The sequence below is a fragment of the Amblyomma mixtum genome, chromosome 1 (assembly GCF_055824585.1).
Source record: "Amblyomma mixtum isolate Tamu chromosome 1, ASM5582458v1, whole genome shotgun sequence".
Classification (NCBI taxonomy): Eukaryota; Metazoa; Arthropoda; class Arachnida; order Ixodida; family Ixodidae; genus Amblyomma; species Amblyomma mixtum.
The window spans coordinates 100,272,072-100,296,108 of NC_143012.1; the positions used below are offsets into that span (position 1 = coordinate 100,272,072).

At 44.5% G+C, this 24,037-nt stretch overlaps 1 protein-coding gene across 1 annotated transcript in view; it reads right to left on the minus strand.

The window, feature by feature from the left end:
* LOC149367333 (protein O-mannosyl-transferase TMTC1-like) overlaps window positions 1-24,037 on the minus strand; it is a 228,414-nt gene that overhangs the window by 130,698 nt on the left and 73,679 nt on the right. Inside the window, exon 3 of the mRNA XM_089555018.1 lies at window positions 20,958-21,031. Coding sequence (XP_089411144.1) covers window positions 20,958-21,031 — 74 coding nt within the window. The remainder of the gene's footprint in view (window positions 1-20,957; window positions 21,032-24,037) is intronic.

Genomic DNA, 24,037 nt, shown 5'->3' on the forward strand with positions numbered 1-24,037 from the left:
GCTTTTACGTTTTCTGTTCTTTTAGCTGCACGGAGCTACTGGCAGTTTCGCACCGTCCTTCCGTGGTTTCAGGTCCTCTTTTACATTGCTCTAGTACACCTGTTCGGCAAAGCAGTCGCACATAGCACACAGTTTCTGGCAACAACACAGACCTTATTTTTTTGGTGAGCCTCTCTTTTCGGCTTCATCATTTGGTGATCAACATTGTGAAAATAAATTGAAGGGGGGGGGGGGGGGGCGCTCTATGTTGACCTAAAGTGCGGTGAGGCGAAAGCCTTTTGCGCGGTGGTGCTGCTTGTGTCACTGATGTGTGGTTAAGATCTTAATTAAGTACACAATTGTTTGTGAATCTTAAATGCTGGAGACACTTGAGGGCGTTAGGGAGGCATCCGTATGATTCGATACCTTTCTGCAAACACTGTCCAGCGTCCTAGACAAGGAGAACTACATATGCGTTGGCAGGAAGTAGCGTAGCCATAAGCACGCTCGGCTGCGGCACGGAGGGGTGGTGGTTCGAATCCCATCATGCACAAGGATTTTTGTTTTCTGGTGTGACTAGAAAAGCGTGACACCTCTGCTGACAACCATCTGTCGACAACGATGAGGCATTAAAGGCTTTCACCTTAATACTGTCCGGTGTTCTTGTGTTTCGGAAGTGGCTGTCAGCAGGACACATGTTTGCAGCAACACAATAAGCAAAACTATGGCGCGGCAGCAAAGCAGTGGTGTCAGGGAGAAAAGAGAATTCTTTTTTCTGAAATACCCGCACCCTTTTCCCACCAGTAACTTGCACGTATAAAAAAAATTATAACGAACAGTATTGGAACATACCTGTGCCTAGGTGGTTGTTACCCTCTCAAGCCCTCCTCCTCACTTCTCTTCAACAAGCTTCTTCCCAATATTCTATGCACGCCTCAAGAAAGTCGTTTAGTGAAGTTTGAAACAAAAAGGATAACAATACCTGATCCTAAGAATATTTGGAACACAGATAATCCGAAAAGCTCTAGTGCGGTGCCTGGTGTTTTAGGCTTAAGTGGAAGCGCCCTGCCTATAGAAAACAGTGCAGAACATTTCTTCGGCTACTTCACAGCTGTTTTTACGGACGCACTGCCCACTTTTAATCAATTGTGGTTTCCAAAGGCTGTTATAGAGATTCCGTTTTCTCCCATTATAATATCAGCATTTGGCATGGCTCGTGCAACTATAAACCTACCCGGCGACAAAACCTCAGGGCTTGATAACATGAAAGCGAAACTTTATTTATTTATTTATTTATTGATACTGCAGGCCAATAAACTGGCCCTAGCAGGAGGGGCAATACAGTAAAAAGTGTGACAATGCAAAACAACAACAAACACTAACGAAAAATAATGCTGGATGTAGCAGTGTTACTCAATGAATACATTCTGGCACCAGCACAATAACTAACAAAACATGGAGTGGCACATGTGAAATAACAAACAGGCGGGCAATTTTTACTCAAAACAACAGAACTGTTTCTGGGGGGAAAAAAAAGGCATGACAGAGTGAAGGAGTTAGGAAAACAACAGATTGTGAACACTTTTGTTTCAGTTAGTTTATGGAAGAAAGATGTTTTTCTAGCTCTTCTGCAAAGTTTTGTGACTGCAATACCTCGACAGGTATAGAATTCCATTCATGAATAGTACGCGGAAAGAAACTATTCATATGGGATTTTGTTTTAGAAAATATTGGCGTAAGTGAAAGGTTATGTCTGTGTCTTGTCTGGCGTGAACTTAGAGGTTTTACGCAATGAGGCCGCTGAAGTGCGCTTTTTCCATTTATAATGTTATGTAAAAATTGGAGACGACTTATCTTCCGCCTGTTTTCCAGCGTACTGATTTTATTTCCAAGCATTATTAAAGACGGAGAATCCTCTCTTTTATATTTACTGAAGATGAATCTGATAGCCTTCCTTTGAACACGCTCTAAATTCATTATATTCTTTTTAGTATGAGGATCCCATACAACTGCTGCATACTCCAGTTTGGAACGGACAAATGTGTTGTATGCTAACATTTTGGTATTTGCAGGTGCATTTCTAAGTTTCCTTTTCAAGAACCACAACTTGCGCAATGCTGCTGAACATGTAATGGAAATATGGTTTGACCAAGAGAGTTTACTATTGAATGTGACACCCAAATACTTGTATTTTTCAACCTCAGATATTATTGTGTTGTTAAGTACATAAGAAAATACAGTAGGTTCTTTTTTCCGTGTGACTCGCAGCAAAACTGTTTTGTTTACATTGATTTCCATGATTTCCAAAACTCTCTCTAGACTGTACGTTTTGTTTTTAGGATATTGTTCTTCTTTTCCGCAAGCTTAATACTCTATATTTAGTTGTGAACACTCCTTTAGAGCTTAAATTTATAGAAGCATGCCTTTGTGATTTCTGTTTGAAAAGCATGCACTCTCTGAATAAGCATTTATGCTGATGTATGGGAATTCTGGCCAGACGCTTTTAGAAAAGTTGATGAAATACAGCTATATACGGGCATTTCATCTCTGTACCGTCTCCTTCAAAGGCAACTCTGCATGTCGTTCGAATAAGTCGCCAACAGGCTTTTATCGAGATGTTATACCACCTATACGAAAACCATGCCATCCGAAATGCACGACGTCTAGAGGAGATTATACACTGGGATACCGACCATCCTTGATATAAGGCCTTTCAGTCTTCAAAAGGTATTAAGTTCATGGCCGACGCATGCGATCATAGCACTGAAATATTTCCTCGAGGACATTCCCGGGAAGTGTTAGATATTGCTTGTGTAAATTCTGTGATTGTTCGCCTCGGCCTGTGCTGCCCTGTGTATTGGCAATCACGCGTGCTTTCATTATGATTCTGATGTATGTAATGTCATTACTGTTGCTGCTCTCAAATATCCTTCCAATCATTTATGTGTTTCTATTATGTATCTGATGTATGTTATTGTTATTATTGCAGCTCATTTGTCTTTAATATCTTGAATTTGTGTTTGTACACTGTTTACTGTGAATAGTGCCTACTATGGCTTATAGTATATCCGCATTTTATGTCCCTGGGTAATGTCATTCTCTATAGCTTAGCTTTTTAATTCATGCCAGCATTTCTGGCGTGCCCATTTTAATATTTGGCTTGTACATTCTTTTCGTTGTAGCTTTGCTTTGTTGACGTTTATGTCGCCAGTTCCACTGATTTCTTTAGTTATGTGTAAAGGAGTAGCCGGACCCATAATCAGCCACCAACCCAGTCATCCTTTATGTTCATGTTATTAAAAGAACACAAAAGTGAACGTATTCCTTGTCCGCGCAAGATAAAAACACTTCACGAATCGACATGGAGTCGGCAAAGGGGAAAGTTGGGCAAGTTGGATAACGTTCATGATGTAAAAAATAGCGCACAGGGAACACAAGGGACGGAAAGTCCCTTGTGTTCCCTTGTCTGCGCTTGTCTGCGTCGTTTACTTTCCGTCCTTTGTGTTCCCTGTGCGCTATTTTTTACATCATGGACATGGAGTCGGTTCAATCTTAATAATTTAACTATAAAAAAATCCCTAAAATGCTTGTCAATATGCGAGCCTTGTATCATCACCATCACTCCGCCTAAAATGAGACGTCGCTCTTGAGCGTTTGAGCTACTTTTCCCGCATTTTGCAAATTAAAACCTTTTCATGGGTGTATGCTCGACGGAGCAATGATTTGGTTGTTTCATATGAAACTGGCATTAGGTTTTATTTATTTATTTAGATCATACCGTTAGCCTCATCAGACGCTGTTACACGAAAGAGCGAAATTGATGAGCAAAAAACAGGAATTTATAAATGCAGGCACAGAAACTTAAAACACAAATTGAGAAAAGATATTGCTGCTATAAAAGGCAGCATTATGAGTGCCCAGACGGCAGTACACTCTAAGAAGCATTCATCTTTAAATTACGATGATGCAATAACATAATTGCACACGGCAAATTGCTTAACAAAGGAGGTGTTCCTGGCAGTTATTCAAACAAAAAATTCGGGGAGGCACATTGTTGACCTAAAGTGCGGTGAGACGAAAGCCTTGAGCGCGGTGTTGCTGCTTGTGTCACTGATGTGTGGTTAAGATGTTAAGCTTTGCCTCTAGGAGTGGAAAGCAGCAGCGTCTTGCAACGCTGCCAGGGAGTCCACAGAACGCCATCGCCCGTTCGGCTCTACGCCTTGCTCCTCGGTGAATTGTTTTTTGAGGAAAGGAAATGTATCTGCCTCGCATATCTCGGTGGACACCTAAACCTCGCCGTAGCGGGAAGGGAGGAAGATGGGAGTGAACGAAGACACCCTATTCACTAGACGCGCCTTTGTTCATTCCAAACCATCGAGCTGGCATGGCGGAGTGGTTAGCGTGCTCGACTCGCACTCCGGAGACCGGGGTTCGATTCCCCAACTCGACCAATTTCCTAGTCAGCTATTTATTGATCTGGTCTGACTAGAAAGGTTAATTAGGCTACTTGGTCAATTAAGCAATTAACTAACCTCAGTCCCACTTACTTGGAGCATCACCATACCATCCCTTTAATTGTTTGCTTGGTTACTGGCCAAAATACAATTGGCCCCGTTTGAAATTCGCGCAGTGTGACGTCACAACCAACTGAAACAAGGTCAGCGTAGCTACGGCGGCCACCCGAGGTCTCGCTTTGGCTGTCGGGCTGTTGCTTTCGCAACAAAAACTTACACTAATGAAAATGCTGTAAGAAATAAAACACGACATACAGGACAAGGCTGTAGAAGGATGAGCTGCACTTCGCCTCGATAGAAATACATTCAGTGACGGGCTGCTAAGTGTATCATTTCTTCGTGGGCGGCCGCCGCGGTGGCTCAGCGGTTATGGTGCTCGGCTGCTGACCCGAAAGACGCGGGTTCGATCCCGGCCGCGGCGGCTGGAATTTCTTTGGAGGAGAAATTCTAGAGGCCCGTGTACTGTGCGATGTCAGTGAACGTTAAAGAACCCCAGGTGGTCGAAATTTCCGGAGCCCTTCACTACGGCGTCTCTCATAGCCTTAGTCGCTTTGGGACGTTAAACCCCATAAACCAACCAACCATTTCTTCGTGGGCATGTACGAATTGGTTTAGTTTATGGGGTCCCAAAGCGACTCAGCCTATGAGAGACGCCGCAATGAAGGGCTCCGTATAGTTTCCACCACCTGGGGTTCTTTAACGTGCACTGACAACGCACAGTACACGAGCCTCTGTAGAATTTCATCACCATTGCGCTTGTCCCGTCTCGTCGTCGTCGTCCTGTTTCTGTTCCAGCGCTATGTTTCTGTAGTTACGAAATACGACCTCCGCGGCCAGGATCGAACCCACGTCTTTCGGGTCAGCAGGTGCTCCGAGCACCATGTATGCATAAAAGTGGAAAACCAGCGGAAAGGACGCGTTCACAAGCAGCAGAAGTACACAGGACAACTGAATACGTCAGCGACAGCTCTGTCAAGTTCACGGCAAAAGAATACAGATTCATGAATGGGACATAGGTTGCCACACGCAATCTTATGCCGCTCAATCATTTAGTTCTTGTTGTTTTTTTAAAGTTTGTGGTTGCTCTCGCGCATGTGGCCCTGTTCTGCTGTTGGCGATTCACCACGTAAAGAATATTTCAGTTGTGTCTCCAGCGTTGTCCTGTGTACTACTTCTCCTCCTTGTGAACGCGTCCTTTCCGCTAGTTTTCCACTTACCATCCACCAACTGGCCCAACAACCTACGCTTATGAATTTCGTGGGCTGATTCGTACAAGACAAGCCTGAAAGCCATGTTGAGTAAAGAAGCTATTTTCTAGAAGAGCGAGTTGGCGGGATTGTTGGTTTCCATTGCATGGTGAGGGAACAGCGTAAGGGACGAGACACAAAGAAAAAAATATTAAAAGACACACAGGGGCGCTGACTATCAACTGAATTTTTATTTCGAAATAAGTCGATAAGGGGGTTAGTCGGTCACCAGAATTCAGAGAATAGTCACATCGGTGAGTGAAGAAGTGAAAGAAGTGGCGGTGAAAGGCGATCAAGGGAGAGCGGGATGTAGAGGGCCGTCACGCGAACAATAGATAAACACTAATTGAAGGTGTAGAAACAGGTGCCCAAAAGAGGCTAAGCATTTATAAAAACGAAAAGCTTGATGTAGAGGGCTTTGAAGCAAAAAACATTAAAACCCTTTTATCGATGTACCACCCGTTTTCCAGCGCTATGTAATCTCTGTACTTCAAATTAAATATACACTTGACAGTAAGCGCCCGTGTGTGTCTTGTCCCTTGCACTGTTCCCTCACCATGCAAGTCATTTTCATTAAGGTGCTTCAGTAGACGAGAATATATAAGTTCCAATGCTTTGCAGGGAACCAAAGTTTGGGAGACTGGTCGATAATTACATACACTGAGCGGTCAGTATCATTATGTATGGTTGTTGTATACGTCCGTTTCTCGTCACTGGGCAGTTATTAATACACTAGCAATTTATGGAATATTGTTACCATAAAAGGATCTATTTCAGCTGGACAATGCTCATTCCTCAGCATCACCGATCATGGCCATCCAATAAAATCACAATTACCGGTCACATCATCGATTACCAGTCACCAGTCACTATCTAGATAACACTGCACGACATACTACACCCCTAATTACTCACACACAAGCTCACCACTTGTTTCAGTACACATTGCTAGAAAAACCTGCTGTCCTGTGTATGCAGTGCCTCATGCTCATGTGTGTACTGCAATCTTGGAATAACCCAAAAATCATCGTATTCTATAACAAAAGACTGTCTAGGACTTGAAATACAGTATAACACACCGATCAGCTTATTTCCGCTGCATATCACGTATATCCTAATGTAATCGCCAACAGACTCAGGGCAAACTTGCGTTTCAACCAACCAATGGACCTGGCCAGCTTTCGGAACGGCTACTCGACAACAGATCCCATTCACACCATGAATCGAGGTGATGCAGAAATCTCCAGGATATAACTAGCCTCTTTAACCGCCTTCACAGGTTATAAGAAAGCACCTGACTAAATATAAACCTCCTTAGTTATTCAAGCATTGCGTAACCAGAGTGAAGAGGCACATGAAAGGGTAATAGAAAAATTGGCAGGAGGCTTAAGAGAGTAGACGCGATAGTGCCTTCTCCATTTTCCTCGTTTCATTCATTTTTCACATTTCCAACCACTTGCTAATCGACAACCACATTACCCATTCCGCTCATTGATTACAATCCAAATTACCGAGCACGTTACCGATTACCAATAAGCAATCACAGTTACCGATTACCAATCGCTAATCACCATCTAGCTTGCACTTCACGATATACTACGCCACTACACACTGATACTGAAACCAATACACGCAATTTGTTCCAGTACACTGAAGCAGCACAACACCGCCTTTTCCTTCCGCGCAATTTATGATGCCTTCTTTGCATATTTTTTTTTAATAACTATAACATCAGTACACATCCAAAACCCATTGCCGAGTTTTACATACTACACCGCGTTTACTAGGTGCCCCTCTAACGCACTTTAAAGAACGACCTTTGAAGCCAGACTTGTGTGAATTTACTTTCGCGAAACTATGCATTGGTTGTTTGAAGCCAAAAAGAGGCGACGGAAATTCCCAAGTGGCTGTTCAAGTTCAAGGCTGTTCCCAGTTCGAACTTCAACGCCATCCATTCTCTTTTTAGAGCGCAGCTCTTTGGCGTCCGTTCCTGGGTTTCGCGTCGTCGTCGGCGTCGGCGTCGGCGTCGGCGTCGGCCTCGTAACCAGCTCCGCCCCCAATGTCATGCTTTTCAATTGGTCGAAATGCTCGTGACGTCACAGTGCGCGAATTTCAAATGGGGCCAATTGTACTTTGGCTAGTAACCATGCAACCAATCAAAGGGATCGTATAGTGATGCTGCAACTAAGTTGGACTGAGTTTAGTTAATTGCTTAATTAATCAATTAGCCTAATTAATATAGAGGAGAATGAAGAGGTCAGAAGAAAAGAAAAGAAAGACGCGCGCCGCAGCGACAACAGCGTCCGCGGAAGGAGACGCTGCTGAAAAGAAAAACATAACTACGAAGCCGCGTTCCCACCACCACCACCACGCACTTCCCCACTCAGTAAAACGTTGCTCGTTTCGTATACGTTGTGTCGAACATCCTAGACAGTTCCAACAATTGACAGGTTAATGACAGAACACGATGGATAGAAATGCAATAATGTAAATATGAAATAGCCTAATTAACCTTTCTAGTTAGACCGCATAAATCTATAAAACCGAGAACGAAATTGGTCGAGTTGGGGAATCGAACCAGGGTCTCCGGAGTGCGATACGAGCACGCTAGCCACTCCGTAATGCCAGCTGAATGGTTTGGAATGAACAAAGGCGCGTCTAGCTAATACGGCGTCTTCGTTCACTCCCATCTTCCCCCTTCCCCTTACGGCGAGGTGCAGGTGTCCACCCAGATATGCGAGAGAGATACATTTCCTTTCCTCAAAAAATAAATTTACCGTCCAGCAAGGCGTACAGCCGAATTGGCGATGGCGTTCTGTGGACTCCCTGGCAGCGTTGCAAGACGCTGTCGCGTTCCACTCTTACAGGCGAAGCTTAACATGTTAACCACACACCAGTAACACACGCAGACAGCCAATGGACGCGTCATTCGCTGGCAGCACTTGATTCATCATTCACAACCACATTCTTAACGTACGCTCCCTTGCCGCACATGCCAAGGACGTACACCACGATCACATTCTGCGCCATTCCTCTGTACTTTGCTTTGCTGAAACCTGGATGGATCCCGAAGAGCCTCTCGAAATCATAGATTTCCTATACTGCTGTGGTGCTCGCAGAGACCACAACAGAGCGGCGGGAGTCGCTATCTACTTGCGCACAGGTCTCTCTGCAATACCAGTCGAAATGTTTGGCACGTCACATGAACTTGGCGAACTGTGCGCCGCAAAGTTGCCCAACGGCTTGCTGGTAGTAGCTGCCTACTTCGCCCCTACCGCACTCACGAAAGACGTCGTGCACTTCCTGCAACTCGCATTAACCGTCCATCGATCCACACCGATGTTAGTAGTGGGGGACTTTAATGTTGACATAAAGACAAACAGTAATTTCCTAACACTTATGCGGGAGAACATCCCGTTCATCTCGCTCGTAACGCGTCCCACGGCTGTGACAACCTCGCGAGGCACTTGTATAGATCTCGTCTTTGAGAATCAATCATTGGTGTACCAAGTCGAACATATATCAGTCTATTTCTCCGACCACAAAGCTTCATTCATGACTGTCAAGAACTGTTTGTGGAATCTTCGGCTGGAATTTCTTTGGAGGAGAAATTCTAGAGGCCCGTGTACTGTGCGATGTCAGTGCACGTTAAAGAACCCCAGGTGGTCGAAATTTCCGGAGCCCTTCACTACGGCGTCTCTCATAGCCTCAGTCGCTTTGGGACGTTAAACCCCATAAAACCATAAAACCAAACCATTTGTTAAAGGAATACGTGTGAAAAATAAAAAAAAAACTCTGTGATAGCGCATACATGTGTTGCTCGATTTCTTTGCCTCAATCTATCGAAAAGGTGAAACAGCTTTTTGCTGCGCTCAAATTTCGCATTAGGAAGTAACGTAATCGTCGGTAATTTTTCTATCTTCTGATTTCAAGGATCCTAATTTTTTTTTTTTTTTGACTAACTGTTCGAGTTCGAGGCTGTTCCCCGTTCGAACCTCAACGCCATCTACTCTCTTTTTCTATCTTCTGATTTCAAGGGTACTGAATTTTTTTTTTTTGACTAACGCCTGAGAACGGGCAACACGGGGTTTTCAGCAGCATAAGCTCCTCATGGTGTCGCGTAAAATATCTGTAATGCTCGCGATACGAGTATAGGCTTTCTCAAGAAAAATTATAAAATTTATGTTGAGTAAAATAATATAAATAGTAGTGTACAGGTATAGTTGCTGACATACCACACAACACACGCCTAATATAGGAACGAAATAAGGAAGAAAATAATTTTCCTAATATTAGGCAATCACGATTACGCCCACTCCAGGGCAAATACCTCTCCCGTAAATCTAAAATTAACCCTATCCTTTGCTAGCGGTGGCCATCGTATCCCCGCAAACTTAATCTCATCCGCCCGCCTAACTTTTTTAACCCCCTGCAACACTTGCTCTCTCTTGTAATCCACTCCGTTACCATTAAGGACCACCGGTTATCTTGCCTTCACGTTACATGCCCTGCCCAAACCCATTTCTTCCTCTCGATTTCGACTAGGATGTCATTAACCCGCGTTTGTTCTCTCATCCACTCCTGCCGCTTCCGATCTCTCAACGTTCCATCTATCATTTTTCTTTCCATAACTCGCCTGCGTTGTCCTTAAGCTGAAAGCTTTTCGTCAGCTCCGCGTTTCTGTACCTTAAGTGCGTACCGGTAAGATATAGCTAAATGTATCCTTTTCTCTTGAGGGATACTTTCAAACTGCCATTAATGATCTGAGATAGTTCCCAAATGCGCTCCACCCCACTCTTATCCTTCTAGTTATTTACCTCTCATGAACCGCGTCAGCGGCGACAACGTGCCCTCAGTAGACGTATTCCCTTACCACTTCCAGCATCCCGCTACCAATTGTGAACTGCTGTTCCCTTGCGAGACTGTTGAACATCGCTTTGGTTTTATGCATGATAATTTCAGCACCTATCGCTCTACTCTGCCTGTCTAACTCATTGATCATGCTTTGCAGCTCATCTCCTGAGTGACATATCACGGCTATGTCATCAGCGAAGCGGAAATTACTCAGGTAGTCTCCATTAACTGTTATCCCTAACTGTTCTCATTCCAGGCCTCCTGTAAACAGGCGGTTAAGAGCATTGGCGAGATCGTGCCCCCCTGCCCGACACCATTCCGTATTGGAATGTTACTGCTGACTTTATGGAGGACTCTAGTAGCTGTGCATTCGTTACAGCATTTTCACGCAAGTCTGTTCTACACCCTGATGTAGCAATGTTTGCTTCACAACGCCATTCCTGCCTGCCTCAACATGGAAGTCAGAATAGAGAACCAGTAAACTCCCAGGGCCTAGGGCCAAGTGCATGTCTGCCGAGGTTTCCACTGAGTAAAAGGCTGCCTCGTAATCAATGTAAGCCATATACCGAGGTTGATTACATGGTCTGTTCTGAAAGTAGTAGGACTCTTTTTTTTAAACAAAATTTATTCAAGAGAATAGTACAAACGATTATAATTTTTCAAGGTAGCACCCTTCCGCACCTACTCACTGCTCTAATGAGTTTTACAGTTTTCGTACGCCTCCAGGAACGCCTGGACCGGAATGCTGTTTAGCTCCCTCGTCACGGCCTGTTGAACTGCCTCTACCGATCCGTGATGTTTCCCCTCGAGCGTCGATTTTATTCTCGGGAATAGAAAAAAGTCTGGCAGGGCCAAGTCGAGGCTGTAGGGGGGCTGAGACAGCGTTGCCGCCTTGCGCGGAACAAAAAATCGGGGTCGGGGAGACTGTGTACTTTATCGTGCTATTCTCACCACCGCTGACCAATCTTCTCTTCAAAATGATCTTAATGCCGTTCAGGAGTGGTGTAATAAAGGCTAATGGAACTCAACCCACGTAAGTGTAATCTTTTATCCATTAGCCGTCGCCGTAATCCTTTAACCTTCTCTTACGTAATATCTGAAGTTCCCGTACAACGAGTTCAATCATACAAGTATCTAGGCATAACTATTTCTAGCGATCTTTCTTGGAGCCTGCATGTTACTAATATAATATCGTCAGCAAACAAGACATTAGGTTTCCTAAAGCGCCATCTTCATCATGCTCCCCATCATGTCAAGTTATTCGCTTACAAGTCATTAGTCAGGTCCAAACTAGAATTTGCGTCGCCCATCTGGAATCCTCATCAAGCATATCTCATCAATGCCCTCGAATCTGTTCAGAATCGCGCTGCTCGTTTCATTCATTCAACCTACTCTTATGACATCAGTGTTTCGTCCTTAAAAACAGCATCCGGATTATCACCCTTATCGCTCCGCCGTCGCATTGCCAGCATGTCTTTGTCTTTATTTCACAAATTCTTCCACAGCCCTATGCACATCGCACCTTATATTCTTCCACCCGCACGCATATCTCACCGCACCAGCCATCACCTACAAGTTTCCCGTCCACGATCACGCACCGTCACTTTTTCTAATTCCTTCTTTCCTCGTGCAGCCGCAGACTGGAACGGCCTTCCAAACAACGTTGCCATCATCACTTGCCCAAGGCTTTTCACTGATAATGTAGAAACTTTCCTGTCATTGTGAATTTGTGCTTTTATTCTTGCCACCCCTTATGTAACACCCCTTTTAAGGGGCCTTTAAGGTAATAAAATGAAATGAAATGAAAGATCCTACCGGTTGGCCTTTTCCTCCTCTGACAACACTCCCGGCTCCAACTTCGCGCACGCTTTGCTCATGGATAAGTTTTCTGTCACGATCCCAAAAACTTGGGTTTGAGGAATGCTCAAGTCATCAGCAATCATTCTGAGAGATCACTGTTAAGTAAATGTTTCCCTCGCTACACATTTTCGTTGGTCTTGCTGGTCGAAGGGCGTCTAATGAAGCGGTCGTCTTCCTCCACTCTTTCCTTACCTTCTCGGAAAAGCTTGTGCCTATCAAAAACACCTGATCTACACATGGAAGCGTCACCGTAGGCCTCCTTAATCATGTTGTGAGTCTCTTTGCCCGTTTTACCAAGATTTACTCAAAATTTGATCGCGTATCACTGATGCAGTAAACGCTCGACGATTCTGCGTGACGAGACGTTTCGACAGGGGTTCACAGTACAAGCGACCTCCTCTTTTTAACGGCCGAGAGCCGACTGCCGATTTTCCCCAGCATTCCCAATATCCCCCTTCAACGATCCTGCACGCGCAGACCACCTCTCGTCTGCCCGTTCGCCCAGGAAAAAACCAGTCCTACTACTTTCAGAACAGACCATGTATATTCTGCGCATTTCTCCATCCCCTGACTGATAGTGTGAATATGACCTATTTTCGAGTATCCATTACGAAAGCCTGCTTGATCATTTGGTTGATTGAAGCCTAAGGTTGTCCTGATCCTATTTAGGATTACCTTAGTATATACCTTGTACGCAACAGACAATAAGGTGATCGGTCTGTAATTTTTCAAGTCCTTGACGTCTCCTTTTTTATAAATTAAGATAATATTAGAGTTCCTTCAAGTTTCTGGTACGCTCAAGGTGACAAGGCATTGCGTATGGAGGGTTGCTAGATTTCTAGCTCAATCTCGCCTCCGTTCTTCAACAGATCTGGTCTTACCTCATCCTCACCAGCTGTTTTCCCCCTTTGCATTTCTCCTAAGGCTTCCTTTACTTCCCCCTTCGTTACTGGCGAGATGCCTCATTACTGTGCGCTAATGCCTCTCTCATTAACGTTTTGCGTTCATTGGCTACTGCATAGATTTGTGTAGCATTTTCGACTATTTTAAGTATCTTATCTAGTTTGCTAGCGACGTTGCCCTCTTTATCTCTCAACGCATACATCTGGTTTTTAAATATGTCCCGTCTTCTAGGCTACCTCCGTTTTTTAGAGCATGCTCGATTCTCTCCATATTAAACTTCCTTATGCCGGCCACCCTGCGCTTAGCTATTAATTTTGACAGCTCTGCCAGTTCTATTGCGTCTGTGGGGTTAGACGCCTTCATGCTTTCGCCTTTCTTAATGGGATCTTTCGTCTCCTAAGATAGCTTGCCGGCATCCTGTCGAACCATCCTACCACCTACTTCTACTGCGCATTCCGTAATAATGCGCTGTAGAAGTAGATGGCAGGATGATGAGATTATCGTTCATCGTTTGAACGTTGAATCGTCTTTAGAAGCAATAACAGTGAATAGCAACATTTAATAAATTACGGAAATTGTTACCAAAATAGGTTCTAAAAAATCGTACAAAGAAAAACATGGAACAAAAATATTGTTGTCAAAATGGTAGCTAGTATCACTAGACTAATTGACTTTTGTGTTTAAAATGGATGAAAGCACTATTGCGATTGCTGTTTCTGAATAAGAATTTTTATTTCGGTTGCAAGTTTGCGTACAGGTTGCATTAGTGCGCGCTTTCCTTCTGGTTTTATTTGGCTTTCTAGATTGTCCAGGACACATTTTTTTCTATAATAATGATTTAGCCCGAGGATGCGAAATATTTTTCTATATGTGCAAGTACTTCTATACTCAAATTTCAGGTGTATCTGTTTACTGCGCACGTCTAATTAAGTGTCTCATTAGTTCTGTGATGCCAGTGTATCACGAATCAAAAGAACACACAATCCTAGCGATCATTCCATATGAGGTCGCATTTCTCGCCTGCGCACTTTTCATAAATTTAATAAACTAACAATATCCTAAAGCAATCCCTGTTTTACTCCTCCGATCTACTCATCGTCCCGTAGTGATCACCACCTAAAGGTTCATGTTCCACAGTGCAGGACTGACCAGTACGTAAACTCCTTCGTCTCCAAAGCTACCTTAGGCTGTAATCATCTGCCCTACTCCATCGTCGCCGTTAATGGTACTCTAAAATTCAAGGATGCTGTTTGTGTTGACGTGCTGCAAACAGTCCTGCTTTTTTTTCTTTTTTACTCACTCCCCACTCGTCCTCGTAACGCCTAAGCGGCCAAAATGATTTGAAATAGGTGTCTTCCGATCCATATGCGCAAGAGCAGGCATAGCAATTAACAAAATATAATTAAAATACAAGGTACCGCTACTGCAGAAACTATGCTGCTTTTATAATGATAGTCACTGAGAGGGCTCCAATTGCGGTTATATCTGCAATATTTTAACTACACGAAAAACTAGTATCTTCTGAAATTATGCTTCAACATTTCTCACTCGTTAATGCGCGAGATAATACATTGTCAAACCATTGATTATATTGACACCTGGCACCGCAGTTCACAACGACTGCCGACCACTCCGCTTCAGAGGACGTTTGTCAATACAGCTCTATTATTTATTCCCTGTCTTCCATTCGTTATTCCACAGGCTCAAAAAACATTGTCTTTTCCTAACAAAAGGCGGTGGCAGCGGAAGAAATGGTACGAGAGACATCAGAATGAAAATACAAGCATGACTGTATTTTGGCTGAGTGCGGAGGTGTTCTTTTGATCCGCCGCTTTTCTTCCGAAGAGGCAGACCTCCTGCATTGTGAAAATTGATTTCTTATGCTAAACAAGAAGAGTACGCCGCTTGAAATGTTTTAATGAGCAAAGCTTTCTACGCTATTCTTTCATGCAAGCAAATACATCAGGCTAAATCAGAATATAATTAGTGTTGTTCTTCATAGTGTTATTGTAATTGTAATTGTAAGGTTATTGCATGCATTTTCTGTGCAGACCACTTGTTTGTATCCTTACATTTTGGTTGTTTTGCTTTTGTTAGTGCGTGTGCATCGTTTATTATTGTAGTTAGTGCAACACAACCTATTAAAGCGAAAGCTTTACTACTTGCACTTTAAGCCTTTGCCGTGGCGCGGCGGTGCCACCACCACCGGCGCCTAACGTCTGCGCTCTCCGCTAGGAGCGCCACAGGTGCTTTGTGACGTCACGCCGAAGGGAACGGCGACCGACTCGCGCCGTCGCAAGCCGCGGCGGTGCCACCACGGCGTGGCCTCCGCGATCGAAGCGCGCTTTGAGCAACGGCGCGCGCCGCCGCCGGAGCAGATCGCGGCTGCCACGACCACGGGCGCCTAACTCCTGCGCTCTCCGCTCAGAGCGCGATTGTGGCGTTATGCTGAAGAGATTTAGGCTCGACTCACGTCGCTAGAAAGCAGTAGCTGTGCCAACCATCAGCGCCTTAACATTGCTTCGCGGCGATGCCGTCTACCACTAGGGAGGCTCGTCGTAATGCGCGTAAAAGAGAGCGGCGAGCTACAGAGAGAGAGGAAGAGCGTGAAACAAGTCTCGCTAAGCGACGTGCCCAGCATGCGGCTCGGCGAGAACGTGCGAGCTACATAGATTAGCCAAGTGATCACCACAGCAGCACCAAGGTATACAACAAGTTTCACACAAGCACCACAACAGCACGACTATCATGTGAGCGAGGGCGTAGCCATAGGTATTGCTTTCGCGATTTCCCGGCTTAACCATTTTGAGCCACACCCATTTTTTTGCTTTCGTTTTCTTTTATGCTTTCTTGCTTTTTCTCCCCATCAGTGCATGTGTGCAATAAAGGTTCCGAGGCACCGTCAGCCGTTTGAACACGCCTTTTGCCTCGGCTATCCAGACAGGAAAATTAAATATCTATAAGCATGTACACTGTACCGGTTTCTGTCAAAAAATAAATGAAGGAATGAAAGAGTTTTCACTCCGAGTTGTTCTTCAAACGTGCAGGCGCATTAGATGTTTCCCTCAGCACTCACTGCCTGATAAAAAAAATTACGTACGGGGAATAAACGGACAGGGTTACTTTCCAGCCATGCTGCAGCTAGTCCCAAAACAAGGCATATGAAGATCAGCATTTGTGATATAGGACTTCTTTTTGGAGCTGACCAAGAGAGACAACTTAAAACCCTGAGATAGAACAAATGTGGACTGAATGTTAAAAAATGCACAAAAGATTAAGTTGCTTGTCTGCACGAAACTTTCCTCCTAAAATATTAGGCTAGTTAAATTTTGGTAACACGCCAAATTTTCTACGTGGAAGAAAGTGTTATTTTTCCTTTAGTGGAACAGCAGCAGCTGCAGTAATTATTTTTAAATGAGAGATCTAGGATTCGCAATAAGAACATCAGTCTTGATTTCCTATGCCGTTAATCCAACAGGTGCCTCAAAAAAAGTGCGCAAACTTACACGGCACGTTATTAGATAACAATGGAAGTTCTCGATTTGCCATTATCTTCATGAGTCTCTGTGCGAATTTGTTTACTTCAGCGCATTTTAGCGTCTCAGCAGGACATGCGGGATGAAAAAAAAAAACGTGGATTAAATCGAAAAATCGGACATAAAGCCGCCGAGGTGACCATTACAGCGCTTCTTTTATTTCTTGCCTCTCGAACTCCCTCAGTAGATGACGCGACTCAAAAATACGTGTTTTTTTACCGAAAGATTGAACAACATCGCGGAAAGCTAAGCCAAGATAACCAAAGCGGATATTTCGACACCTAGATGCTGGAATCTAAAAAGGTTTCTCATCTTACAATGGGCAATATTCGATGTTAACATAGGTACCAATGTAAATAATAGGCAAAAAAACGCCCTTTCAGAAAATAGAGCATAAATTCGGGGGCCTCATTTTTAAATATTATGAAACATTATTGGGATAGAAAATCTTATTTCGCTAAAGTACATCGAGGCTCGAAACATCTTATCCGAGCACGCGGACTATGAGAACGTGAAATAAGAATAGCTATTAATATTCTTTTGCCTCTTTATTTCTTCAAAACAGGTTCCAACGCACCTCACTGCATGCAAAATAAGTCTCTGGGCGATAAAACATGCGGGAAATGTCTGACACTATGTGACACATAAGCAGCACCAAGAGATAGATTTGCATTTCCCCACCCTGCGACAGCTAAGTCGACGTAGTTTGCAGGTAGTTGGCGAAATGATCCTTGCGTGCAAGCAGCAACTTAACCATCGCGGTTCTTCTAAATTTACACCAGGAAGCTCCAATCGCAGGCACTGAGCGCTCACCTCTTCTGTTATCTCCAGGAAGATATTTCGCATCGGTTCATAACAGCAGCGGTTCGGAGAAACGTTCCATGGCCTTCTCTCGGCTGACCGGCGTAATTAACGCGAGCCGATTTCTCGTACTGACTATTTCTTTCTCCTTAACCATGTGTGAGTTGAGTTGAGTTGTGTATGCTACAGGTGGAATTAGCCTTCCTTATTCTGCCTGCAATTTCTCCACCGTAGCGTCACTTATATGTTAATAACGTCCTAAAACCGGTCAGATCTGCCCCGTAATGCACGCAGTCGCTTATAATAGAACATAGGCCACTCCCGCAGTCACCATCTATGCACAGGTCCACTCACAGGACAACATTATCCACTGCACAAGCCACCATCTATACACATATTCAGTCGCAGTAGAACATAGTCCATTGCAGAGCCACCATCCATGCACACATTCACTCACCATCTACGCGCACATCAAATCACAGAAGACCATAGACAGTCCCTGCTGTCACCATCTGGAGTCAAGATCAGTGTCCTGCAGGAATGTTAAAAGAAGGCGTGAAGCCTCTCTTGTGCATGTCTGGTTTCCACTCGGGTAGAGAATGTCCTGAACTATACTGTGAAGGGCACCTGTCCTCTTGAAGGAACCGCTGCGCGTTGAACTAGGCCGCCGAAGTGATTCTTTAATAGGTAACTCCAGTCTAGTTGCTGGCACATACACTCGATCTAAGCACGACTTAGATTATAAAAGAAAAAAAAAATAAGTGAGCTTCCTATAGGAAAGCTTTTCAGCCGTATGGCTGCTCTCGGGTGGATGTCAATGAGTAATTACTCCCTTTATTACAAATCTACTCCACCTTGGGGGATTCCCCTAAACATTAGACCAACACTGTTCCCACTTCGAGTTATTGATCAATTCGCTCTCGCCCTACCATAAGCTTGCCGTTCCAGTTAGCTCAGTTGGTAGAGCGACTGCTCCGGTGAAGCGGTGGTCCCGGGTTCGAACCCCGGACCAGGACGAATTTTTCTTTAACTACGAAGTTTCTGAGAAAGCTATATAGCTTTCCTTTGTAGCCGCGTGGCTGCGCTCGGGTGGACGTCAATAAATAATTACTGCCTTATTACAAATATATTCCACCTTGGAGGATTCCCTAGACATTTCACCAAGCTGAATCCTTATCGTTAACCTTCACGTCTGTTGGTCAAATGTTTAGGGGAAACCCCCAAGGTGGAGTAGATTTGTAATAAGGGAGTAATTACTCATTGACGTCGACCCGAGCGCAGCCATACGGCTACAAAGGAAAGCTATACAGCTTTCTCAGAAACTTCGTAGTTAAAGAAAAATTCGTCCTGGTACGGGGTTCGAACCCGGGACCACCGCTTCGCCGGAGCAGTCGCTCTACCAATTGAGCTAACCGGGACGGCAAGCTTATGGTAGGGCGAGAGCGAATTGATCAAAATAATTCGAAGTGGGAACTGTGTTGGTCAAATGTTTAGGGGAAACCCCCAAGGTGGAGTAGATTTGTAATAAGGGATTAATTACTCATTGGCGTCCACCCGAGCGCAGCCATACGGCTAGAAAGGAAAGCTAACTTTCCTTTGTAGCTGTATGGCTGTGCTTGGGTGGATGTCAATGAGTGATTACTATTACCTTCACGTCAGTGCTCCGTAGATGAGTGCCCGTAAGATACAGTTTTTGTATAGTTTTCTCTTGAGGTATATTGGTAAACTGTTATTCATGATCTGAGAGAACTTGCCATATGCGCTCCATCTCATCCTCATTGTTCAAGCTATTTCTCATGATCAGGATGAGCTGTCACTACCTGCTCTAAGTAGACGTATTCTCTGACTACTTCCAGCATTTCGCCATCAATTGCGATCTGCTGTTCCATTGCTAGACTGCTGAACATTACTTTGGTTTTCTGCATGTTATTTTTCAGCCCCACCGTTCTGCTCTGCCTGTGTATTTCATTGATCACCAGTGAATCACAAATTACTTAGGTACTCTCCATTAACTCTTAACCACGACTGTTGAGCCCCGCGAGCCATACACCAGGTGCGGCTTGTAAACTGGAAATTGCGGTATATTCTCTACTTCCGGAAAAATAGCGGAGTCTCTCGAACAGTCCTTAGAATGAGGATGCATATCCAAATCTTAGAGGAGTCAACCGTCGCCCATCTACGCGTCCACTTGCACTCAGCGCAGATGCTGCACATAAGGTCGCGTGCGCTGGCAACTCTCACCACGTTAAATACTACGTATCTCGCGGGCAATGCACTGAAACATGACACGGCACTGATGCCCTAGTTATCAAACAATGAGGTGGAGTTGTATGTAGCTGGTCTTGTTGGAACAGCGCGCGCAATGCCAGGAAATAAAGAACATCGCTTCCGCGGGAGAACAACGCACACAAACAGCGGCGGCTGCTGGGGTGGTGAACGTGTACCCACCGTGGGTGAGACAGCAGCAGCGAGAACGGGAATTCTGCAGCTACGACTGCTGTGAGCCAAACCGCTCTCCGAAAGATTAACCATAGGCAAACGTAAGACTCGGACATAAGCTGTCATACGCATTGACCCTCCACAGGTAGATCAATGTGCAGAGAGCTAAGCGTTCAGCTACTCGAATTTTAACATACCCTCGCACGAAAAGCAAACTGACCATGGAAGGGGGTACAAAGTTTTATTTCTTGAAACGCGGCATAGCAGTAACGGTATACTCTGTCTGTCCAGATGTCAAGATTTTTACGGCTGTTTTTTGCACACCTCATTTTATTACTGCATCGGTAATCTGTCCTGAAAAAAAACTCACTGTCCACGTTCATTTCAGTTTGCCCCCCCCCCCCCCCCCATCCCAACCTCCCCCACATACTACACTGAGTGCGCAGCGCTCAAGGAAGATGAACTCGACTCATGCTCTTGGCTAAACCCTTATAAAAAAAGGTCTATGGACAGTTTATAGACTTCTTATTGACTCTATTGCCTTCTTATAGATATTGCTTTTTCTTTTTGTCTATTCATAGTCTATAGACTGTGTATAGGCAAAAGTGTGCTAAAAGTGCGTGGCCCCAAAATCTATAGATTGTCTATAGACTGTCTATAGCATTTGTATTGCCGTTAGACTGTTCTCTAGGATTTGTCTATATACAGTCTATAGACTTTATAGACAGAAGTCTATAGGCACTCTATAGACTGTCTAAAACTTATTTTTGTAAGGGAATGCTGTAGTTTTCCCATTGGCTCCACATGCACAGCGAGTGACTCACCTGTGGTAGCAGAGGAAAGAGAGGAGGAAGAAGAGGCAGCACAGCACGTCGGCGCGGCCCACAATGCTGGACACCTGTGGCAAGGATTAGGCGACGAGTCAGGTTTGTGAGTAGCTTCACGACTTCATCAATACAACCGGTACACTGCCTCGATAACTGCACTTAAAAAGTTTCAGACTACTTAAGCGTTGTTTTTCTTTAGCCACTTTCTTACTGTCTCTACCTTCTTGTCTTCATTTGCCCTTTTCATTGCTTTTATTTCCCTTTTAATTCGGACATGTATGCCTTGAGACTCCTTTTACCTTTAAATCAGAATAAAAATTTTCTTTTGCGCTATCTTGAAAAATTCCAAATCTCGCCGGGTGACATGTCACATTTTAGAAGAACCGAACGACAGCGCGTGCGTAGAAAGTCCGGCCTGAGTGGATCAAATTCACCGCCGGTAGACGCAACACAAATGTGTGAGTTTCAAAGCGGAATCTAATCGAGATCCAACAACATCTTTAAGAATTATAAACAAAGTTAGATGTGGATTCGGGGTAGTTTTCAACCCGCGCTTGTCACATTGCGCGCAGCAAAAACACGGACGAATGAAGAAAAGAGACAAGAGCTAGTCTGTCGTCTTCATTACTCCTACAAACTACGAGCTCGACAGAGGAGACGGTATGATGGCGCACAAACTATTTGCGCTGCATCATCAAATAATCAAATAAGCATTCAACTGAAAAATATTACTTCTGTGCAAGGAATTTTCTTCTGTTGCTTTATTGTGTCTATTTTGCACCGGAATCTTACAGTCATTGGCCGACTCACCCCGTTTCGCCATTGTATGCCTCTTATTCATTCGAAGTGGGTTCCACTTAATGTAACAAAATCACTGGATGTCTAAAAGAGTGCGGTGAGGGGCTAGTTGGTAAGACATCATGAGAACAAAGAATAACTGCGCAAAAAGGACGGGACAAGAGAGAAGAAGAACCACACGGGACAAACGCAGACTAACAACTGGTTTATTGCACCAGTGCCTCCTTCCTTCGACAGCAAAGCGCATGCGCTGGATGACATCCGACAAAAACAGCATACACAGAGAGGAAAAATGTGAATACACACGTCAGCTGAGTGGATTAGAGATTCCGTTAATAGCACGCAGAAATTATGGGCTGTTGATTATTATTCTAGAAAGTTAACTGTTGCGACAGATGAGTGCGTCTGTGTTCGGTTGGAGGGCTGCTTCACGAAATAACAGAGGTGTCGTACTCAATGCTGGTTGCTCTATTATTACCGTTCACCTAAGCAAAGATGCTTAAGTGAGGTGAGGCATACGGAACTAATTAAGAGCCACTTGCAATCGGAAATGTTTTCTGGACGCAAACGCATGCATCTGCATCGAATGACTTTGTCATTGGTTGGCATTCGACTCACAGAAGTAGCGACAGGCGAATATATCATTACGGAGGTTATTAGTTAGGAGAGCGGATTAGGAGAGCGAGGTTTATCCTTTAGCAGTCCATTCTGTGGTGGTGCTCTTGGCATTAAGCGAAATGTAATACGCAGGAGATAGTGTGCAACGCAGCAGTGATGGATTCGTTCAACGGCAAGAAATGTATATAACAGAACAAGAATGCTGAACTGGGCAAGTTGGAGAGGATGCAGCGCTTGTCCGTGTTGCCTTGCTCCGCCCAGTTCTTCTTTCGCGCTCGTTTTTTCGAACCATGTATAAAGCAGGCTTGTCCATTGTTCCTCGTATTGAAAGGACCGTAGAAGGCTCACTTCACAACACAGTGAAGTGAAATGAAATGCTGCAGGTTTAACTGCGCATTGAATACTCTTGTCAGTCTGCGAAGATGCAGAGTTAACGTAAAAGGCAACTGAGGCGAAGGGCGCAGGCTTTCAGATTGCGAGAAATCAATAACAAGAAATCAAACGTAGTTCACACATCACTAGCGCTAATCCGTTGCTGAGGAAAGCGTAAGACAGGCTCCTCAAAATCAAGCAGTCTTCCTGATGCTTCGTTTCAGTGGGTCAGTAAGGGTATTGAAGTTGCCGACTACGATCTCTTTTTTTTTGGCAAAAGGGCCAGGCCATGAGATGGTAAATAAATCCACTTATACAAGACTGTCCTTAGGATCAGACTCGATTTGCTAGCTTTTCTTTGAGCTAATGAGTAATATCGACATATACGCATAAAAGCGAAGTGACGTGAGAAAACGAGAACAGCACATACACGATAGGAGTGGCAGCAACTTTAAACTGAGTTTATTGCGAAAAATAACCCCACTTTTTAACCACGCGAGGAAAGCCCACATTCAAAAGGATTTAGAGTTGATTTGAGAATCAGATAAGCGTGTCAAAATAAAAAAGGAAGAGAAGCAAAAATTTAAACTAGGGCATCATCTCATTCAAAGAAATGAACACCACATGTGGACTTCGTGCGGAGGCGCGCCGCTGCTGCAGACCCTGACGTCATGGCCTAGCACATGAACACCACATGTCGACTTATTCCTAGGCGCGCCAGCGCTCCTTCCCTGATGAACTCGGTTGAAGATTGCGTGACGTCACGCCCTATCACGTAAACGCCGCGTTTAGGCTCCTCGGCGAGCCCAAAGTCGATCACGTGACCAAATTGTGGCTGACCTTGACGTGACCTTGGCGTCCCCGACTTGAGCTTGACCTGTTCAATTGCTTGACCATTGGTTTGGCCATTGACCATCCACCGGTTCTCCATACTTATAAACTGTAGGTTTGACTTTGACAGAGCCTTGAAGGTCATCGGCAACGCACGGCGATCTCCGCCTGAGACCTCTGGTAGTGAAGCTACCGCTTCAAAAATTCTCCGCCAACACTGCATCAGTGTTCGGCATGAGAGCGTTAGCTATGGGAGCTTCAAGTGTTTACATCGGTGTGCTCAGCAAGCGGGGAGAAGACCAAATTCAAACATGCGCGGATGTTTCCTTTCCGGAAACATCCCAAAACACATGCAGCGCCATGTACCTCGTGGATTTTGCACTACTACTGCGGTTTACAGCCACCTTCGCCATACCCGGTATATTTCCTCCTTACATCAGTTAAGAAATATAACGGTG